Source organism: Myotis davidii, unplaced genomic scaffold (assembly GCF_000327345.1).
Source record: "Myotis davidii unplaced genomic scaffold, ASM32734v1 scaffold14, whole genome shotgun sequence".
In the NCBI taxonomy this organism is placed as follows: Eukaryota; Metazoa; Chordata; class Mammalia; order Chiroptera; family Vespertilionidae; genus Myotis; species Myotis davidii.
The window spans coordinates 169,325-177,242 of NW_006287372.1; the positions used below are offsets into that span (position 1 = coordinate 169,325).

The following is a 7,918-nucleotide window of genomic DNA, read 5'->3' on the forward strand; positions in this document are numbered from 1 at the left end:
TTTACTGAGGAATACATTTGATAGCAAGCCATATTACCAAAAACACCAGAAATAGCACTGGTTTTGAAAAGTTCCTTTTTATGGGTTTATTTGGCTGGAGACAAAAAATTTAAAAAAATAAAGCATACCTCGGTTATGACACTTCCAGAGGCAGAGAAGGTCTTTTATTTTTTTTAATTTTGCTTGGGAATCATTTTAAACTTGCAGAAGTTTCAAGAATCAGACTGGGGCAAAAAAAAAAATCGCTTGTGCTTATATCCATGTATTGTTAGATTTGCTCTATCAATTGCTCTCTTTCTGGAGGTGTGTATGTAATGGATGTACATGCACACAATGTTTTTTATGAAATTTTTTAGTAAATTGCATACATTATGGACCATGACCCCAACCTACTTCAATGTATTTTCCCAAGAATAGGGACATTGTGTTGTGTAGTCACAGTAAACTTCTAGTCTAAGTTGCCATCTTTATTCCAACTTGCCAGTTCCTCTAATATTGCCCCTTGGAGTATTGTTTTATCTGCACAGGTGCAGCACGAGGCACTGACTGCATGGAGCTGCCAGGTACGTTTAGTTCACATCCAGTGGGACATTTCCCCAGAGCCTCTCTTTGTCTCCTGTGATTTTTAAAGAATTCAACCAACACCCCTCCCCCTTTTTAACAGAACATTCCTCATTTGGAGTTTGTCTGCTGTTTCTTCAGATTAGGCCCAGACATGGGTTCCAGGCCAGAATACTACGCAAGTGATGTCACTTCCTTCTCAGGGTGTCACATGGAAGCCATGTGTTTTGCACCCGCCCTTTGTTGGCAAGGTTCATGTGAGCTACCCGGTCAGGAGGTCACCCAGTTTTCCCGCTGCGCAGCTGCTATTCTTTCCCGTGTAACTATGAGCAATCCGTGTGGAGATACTTTAGGAGCAAACCAATATCCTGCTCCTAACCAGAATTTCCGTCTGGCCTCAACATCTTTGATCATTCTTACTGAGCCATTATTTACTGTGGTGGTTGAAAAATGATGATTTTCCAATTCCCACTCTTCTTCCACATTTACCAGTGAGCCCATGGCACTCTATGGTAAGGAAGACAATTCCTTCTCCTTTCTCTCTCTCTTTCTCTCCCTCCCTCCAGTGTTATTCACAGATTCTTATTTTTCCCCAATGGTTTGTAATTTATGATTTTTCTTTATTATTTTACTTCTCAAATTATCCCAGTTTGGGCCAATCAGTGGGAGTGCCTTCAAGCTGATTGGGATATTTGGGTGACATACCTCGTTATTTATTTGAACACGTCCTTACTTTCTGTCATAACAAGATATTTTAGACTCAGGTGGTTCCTACTGCTGAGGCCATTGGGATTGGCCTTTTTTCCAAGGAACCCTCCTTCATTTTAGTGGGGCATGAGGTGTAGACACCAAGGTGTGGGTGCTGGGTGTACTCATTCCTGCGGAGGTGTCTTTGCTTCTCAGCTCTTTGGCAGACGTACTAGTAGTTGGGAAACACATGCATGTGTGTACATGTCCGGTAAGTCCCTCCTCATTCTCGGCTTTGCTTTCTGTGGTTTCAGCTAGTTACCTGCAGTAAATCAAGTCCAAAAGTATTAAATGAAAAATTTCAGAAATAAACAAGTCATAACTTTTAAGTCCGCGCAGTGCTGAGTAGCATGATGCAATCTCGCGCCATTCTGGCCGCCCAGCCTGGGAGATGACTCCCCTGTCGGCGTCTCCACACTGTAGACGCTCCGTGCCCAGTGGTCACTGAGCTGCCGTCAGAGTTATCAGATCGCAGGGCTTGTGTTCAAATAACCTTTGTTTTACTGCATATTGGCCCCAAAACGCAAGAGTAGTGCTGCTGGCAATTCGGACATGCCTTAAAGTGCTTCCTTTAAGTGAAAAGGTGAAGACAATACAAGATATTTGAGAGAGACCACACTCACATAACGTTTATTAGAGTATATTGTCATAATTGTCCTATTTTCTTGTTAGCTCTTGGTGTTTATATCTTACTGTGCCTAACTTACAAATTAAACTTTATCGTAGGTCTGTATGTATAGGGAAACAACATAGTATGTATAGGGCTTGGTACTATCTGTGGTTTCAGACATCCACGGGGGGTCTGGGAGCGAATCCCTTAAGGCTAAGGGGGAACTATTGTATACGTACACATTAACACATATGTGCATACGCATATCAGGACATGCAGATACGCATGTCACATTGTACACAAACATACAAATACATGCCTTAGGAACCGTGAATTTCCATCTATCCCAGTGCAGTTTCACATTGTTTCCCCCTCATTCCATAGCTGCATGTTCCTTCTTCCAGAGGGAAAATTCTGTCTCCTAACGTTAATACATCTTCTCATGTGCTCAATCATGTAATACATCGGAAATAGCTTCATCATTATTGGAACACGGAGTTCTCTCATTCCTGCCTGTCAAAACCAACTGGACCCAGGAATTTCATGCCTAGTAATTCATCCAAAAGAGAGGAACTCGTGTGTCTACAAACAGCCTTGTATGAGAATGTTTGTAGGAGCTTTGCTCATCATAGCCCCAAATTGGAAATAGCCCAACTGTTTTAAGAGAATAAGAGATAAAGAATCTGTGATACATTCACGCAATGAGATACTACTCCGCAATAAAAAGAAACCCATTACTGCTGCAGGAACAATATGGAAGAATTTCAAAAACATGCTGAGTTTTAAAAGGCAAACAAAAGAACACATAATATATGAATCCATTTACATGAAGTTTGAGAACAGGCAAAACGAATCTCTGGTGATAGAAACTAAGCCACCGTTTGCTTTTGTTGGAGGTGGGACAGGGCAGGACATGACCTGGGAAGGGGCATGGGAAAGCATTCTGGGGTTAAGGAAATGCACGATGTCTTGAACAGGATGTGAGTGACATGGGTGCGTGCAGTGGGTTAAACTTTACCCTGAAGACATGTGCATTTCGCTGTCTATAAGTTAACCTCAATTTGAAAAAATTGGCTGGAGTCGAGTAGAGACGGCTGGTCTTGGCTGGAGCTGCTCCTCTGGGTTGCCTCACTTCTGCTCCTCCCCCTCGGCACTCCCGCCCGGCAGGCATCTGTGTGAGCTACCCCTGACCAGAATGTTTGCTTCCTTTTATTATCATTGTAGGTATGCAAAATGCAAGTTAGAATTTTACGATTAATTACATGACATTATCAACTATTTAGGTCAGGGCAATCTAGACACTTTAAGACAGCAAAGATATGCAAGCAATTCGAATATTGAACATATTCGAACAATGCTGGATTGTAAATTAATCCTGTCTGATCTATTAAGATAAAAGCAAGAACAAGCAAACTGCAGTGTAGTCAGACTCTGCCATGGAAACAGCTGAGCAAATATCAGGTCAACGAGGCATCGATTTTCTCAGACCTTCTCATAGATTCTGGTGCAGACCACGCCTTTCATCTTACATTCCTTTAAAAAAGAGAGAGATGAACTGGGTACCTAAAGCCCAAATGAGGGGACAACAAATTTTTAGTGATAACAGAAATTAAAAACCATCCCACGAGATTAAACTCAGAAAAGTTTAAAATATCAGCATGCCAGTCTCCAGTAATTTAAAATCATGGCCACTAAAGCAGGAGAAATAGTTTTAAAGTTGATCTATGCTACAGCAGAAGAATTCTTTTAAAATGGCAACTTCCTCTATGCTGAACACCTGAAAGTAATACAAAATAGTATTGAATGGAAAAATAAATAGATAAATAAAATTATATGCATGCTTTTAAGTCTACTAAAACAGTGGTTTTCAAAATTACCTGCACATTTGCCTTGTCTGAGGAACACTTAAAAATACGGATGGCTCCTCCTCCCCAAGTGGTGTGATCTGTGATGGGCCCCATATTGGTACTTACTCCCCATGTAAGTCTATTGTGCAGTCAGGGATCAAAAAACCTCTGTTCTAAAGGAAGAGACATTCAAAACAGCATGTGAATCTATTTACAATTAATGTATGTGCTAATTAGTGAGCACAGAACCCAAAACTTCAAAAAATCATCAGAGGTCACCTCATGTAACCGTTGTCACCCTTTCATCTGCCGACTAACGAGGTCTGCTGTGAGCTCAGCTTCAATTCTTGACGTGGTTTAGTCCAAGCTACTATGGATTCTTGAAAACACTTAGATATCCACAAATATTCACTAATTGAGCTTTTGGATTTGTTTTGCTTGTAGAACTTAGACTTGCTTTTCTCTTTGTGAGTCCCAACTAGTGAGATTGATCCAGACCCTCTTTAACTTTACTATCATTTTTAGGTGTTGTTATATCTAAAGTAACAAGTAGGCTTTCTTAGTTCTAAATTCTCAAGCCTTAAACTGGAGCTCTTGATAGTTTGAGCATCACCCAAACACTAACTCTGCCTCACTCTCAGCCCTTCTTAGCCATTGGCGTTCTAAAGAAAAAAAAGAATATTTTTGAAAATATTATAACCAATTTCTTTATTTCAATGGCATCATTTCTGCATTTAGAAGTAAAGACCCTCTTACCACGACCATTTTCCCATCCACCAGCTTTCTCTTTATTGTGGTCTCTTTGCCATCCCATTTCTGCACTTGATTCAGTGAGCCTCTGGCCAAGGTTACGACTCTCTGCAAAGACAAGTTCACATAAATGGTTGATTGAAGAAGCATTAGTAAGCACATTCATTTCCAACAGAAGGAAGTAGTCTACCCTTTCAACACTAGCGGAGTTATCCTCTCTCAAGCTGGAGACTTTGCAGAGAAACACTGAAGCTTACCTTTGTTTTCCGGTTGTCAGCTGTGGTTTCTTCAAATTCCTGGCCAAGCTTGAAAGAGATCTCTGTATTTTTAAAGGTGCTTTCAGTCCTTATGGTTATAGTATCCCCTTTCTTACTGATGATCACTTTGGGTTTGGCCAAATTTCCCAGTTTTCTGGTGGCTAACCCCACGCCTGAAAAGCAAGGTAGAATTAGAATAATGCGGACCCAGAGGGAGCACCTAGAGAGTCTGTGGGGCCCACATTCCGGGCTCAGGTGGACAGACGGCAGGTAGTGACAACCACAACTAAGAGCCTCCTCCCATGTTTCATCTCCTAATGGAAATGCATGTCACAGACTTGGATATTTTGGGTTTTGTTACAGAGGTGACATCTGCAAATTTGAAAGGTGAAAGTGTTCAGCCCAGAGTCATCCAACTGCACCTCCATTGAAAATCACTCCCACCTCCACCCGCACCTCCGCTGGACATCACCCACTGTAGTTCTGTCTGGACCAGTACAGACACTTTAGCTTGCACACAGATTGTAGAGGGTTTTCTGAATGATGCTATGACAGATGCACACTGTCCCATGACTTTTCTCCCGCAGTAACATACTATGGATATAGAAAAGAATTCCCCCACATCCTTGATTGAATTTCATTTCTGAAATTTTGTTGTGGCCCCTAAATCTAGTGGGTAGAGAAACAATCCATTTCCCTTCAAGACCTACCTGCACCATTCCAAATGATCATTAGTAAATAAAATCATTAATTTTTTCTGCATTTGAAAAACAAAACAAAATTAGATTCAAGTATTATTAGTATTCAAGATTATACAAATACATGGAAAAGGGAAATGTCAAATGAGAGTAATATATTAAAATATATAAAGGGAAAACTAGTGTGTGTGTGTGTGTGTGTGTGTGTGTGTGTGTGTGTGTGTATTAGAGTTCCAGTGCACGGTGAGGGGGGAGCTCAGCCCAGCCTGCACCCTCTCCAATCCGGGACCCCTTGGGGGATATCTGACTGCCGGCAGTCGAACATCTCTCTCACAATCTGGGACCACTGGCTCCTATATGCTTACCTGCCTGCCTGCCTGATCCCCCCCAACTGCCTCCCCTGCCAATTCAGTTGTTTCAGTTGTGAAGGTCGCTTATGCTTAGATAGAAAGATAGATAGATAGATAGATAGTCCCTCAAAAAATGTATACACACTTTGAATATTTATAAAGGCAGTGTTTATTAAAATACATTTCATTTTCAAAATTGAGCTATCAGCTGTTACAGTGTATATACATTTGGGGGGGGCACCTTCTTGTATTATTTATTAAAATTATTGTATTATTTATTTGTACTACACTGTAAACCTACTTTTGCCCATCCCTGTGTCCACCTAATAAGAAGTGACCAGTTAGACCTAATAAAGAATGGTGAACTCTACTCTTTTTTTCTAATTCTGATTAATCTTATATTATCTTATAATATTGCTTTAGAGCAATGTTTTTCTAGCTGAATTTCTGCAGGAAAGCCTGAGGATCTACATTTTGCCACCCCCCAGGCATTCCTGGGTGCTCTAAAAGTGGAAAATGACAGAATCAGGAGTCCTTCATTGAGACTTGCTCATATTTTGCTTCTTCCTCAACTGTAAAGTGAAGCCCATGCATCTAACTAATCTGACGGTATGGATTGATCCCCATAAGGTCTCATAGTTTTCTAGGCAACATGACAGGATTGACTCATTTTATCTATAAAGAACCTTTCTCATTAGTTTTCTGAACAAGTATATAAAGCCACAGACATTTTGGCAAGCAGGGCAACCTGGTCCTTGGCATCACTGTCTATTGGATTGATACAGCTCTGGAAGTGTCCCCAAGACTCTGCCCATCGATTGGGCTCATATCTGTGGAACAGTCTCTAGAAAGAGGGTCAAATAAAGTTGATGTAACTAATGACTGGGTTTTCCACCTCCATCCACTGCTCCAACTCCAGGAACGTCTAATGTTAGTGTAGTTGAGTTTGAATTCACTGCCACAACCCAATTCTTTTTATCTCAGTAACTTCCCTAGACTATAAACATCCTGGTTTAATGCATCTTCTTTTTACAAACTCTCTATCTACATGATTATGTAATGATGGACAACTAGAGCAGTGATGGCGAACCTATGACACGCATGTCAGAGGTGACACGCAAACTCATTTTCTTTGTTAAATGGCATTTAAATATATAAAATAAATATCAAAAATATAAGTCTTTGTTTTACTATGGTTGCAAATATCAAAAAATTTCTATATGTGACACGGCACCAGAGTTAAGTTAGGGTTTTTCAAAATGCTGACACGCCGAGCTCAAAAGGTTCGTCATCACTGACCTAGAGGTAGAGAAAGAAAGCTTATAGTTTAGCCAAACATCAACATTTTAACTTCAGTTCCTTCAGCTCCTTGTATTATGAGCACTTTAGTTGTTACAAAGCCAGTATTCAGGAAAGCCAAGGAATGGGTTGACTAAACATCAAAGACTTTTTCCTGTGGTCCTGAACCCAAAGCCCTATTGATACGAAACTGCCTTTGGAAATTGTGGGAGTTCCGTGCATCTAAGCAGCTCTCATGTAAGTTAAAATCTATTAAAATTGCCACAAAGGAAATGCAAACAAATTATCTGACACAAGAGAGGATCAAGCCTAGCAGAGGATTGCACTTCAGCCTGTACAAACTTCCCCGCCCTCCTGGAAAAGGAGGCAGAAGGCAACAGTCACACAGCTTTCTCCAAAAGAGCCTTCCTTACCCAGCGCTCTCATGTAGTCATCGAAGTGCTCGCTGGAGACCAGCTTCCAGGCGCCCACAAAGCTGCTGCTCATTGTGCTGGAGGAGAGCGCAGCCCAGTTCCCGGCGAGATTCAGGGGACTCCAGTGAGAGGCTGGAGCCTCAGAAGATGCTTTTCAAAGACGTCCATAGCACGTGACGCCCACAGAGACCCAATGGGGAAAGGCAGAGTCAGGCCCAGGCAATGAATGGCTCATAAATCATCCACTAGGACAAAAGAAAACTCCACATAATGTTTCCTTTCATTTCCAAAAAATTTTATAAAGATCAACGAGAGTACTATTTGAACTTTCAAAAAATTTTTTGGTTGATCTTACATTTTTAAGAAGTGCTTGGGTCCTTAATACT

At 41.0% G+C, this 7,918-nt stretch overlaps 1 protein-coding gene across 2 annotated transcripts; it reads right to left on the reverse strand.

Moving 5' to 3' along the window:
* Positions 1-3,367: 3,367 nt before the first annotated feature.
* Positions 3,368-7,646, reverse strand: LOC102755913 (myelin P2 protein). 2 transcript variants are annotated; one of them, XM_006759122.2, is made up of 4 exons: positions 7,533-7,646; positions 4,773-4,945; positions 4,522-4,623; positions 3,368-3,451 (listed from the first exon to the last, which is right to left on the reverse strand). In XM_006759122.2, exons 1-4 carry the CDS (start codon positions 7,603-7,605, stop codon positions 3,401-3,403), a joined length of 399 nt encoding a protein of 132 aa, XP_006759185.1. In that variant the 5' UTR covers positions 7,606-7,646; the 3' UTR covers positions 3,368-3,400. The 2 variants fall into 2 exon arrangements, with proteins under 2 accessions (XP_006759185.1, XP_006759186.1); XM_006759123.2 differs by lacking the exon at positions 3,368-3,451 and adding an exon at positions 3,764-3,938.
* Between the last annotated feature and the right edge of the window lie 272 nt (positions 7,647-7,918).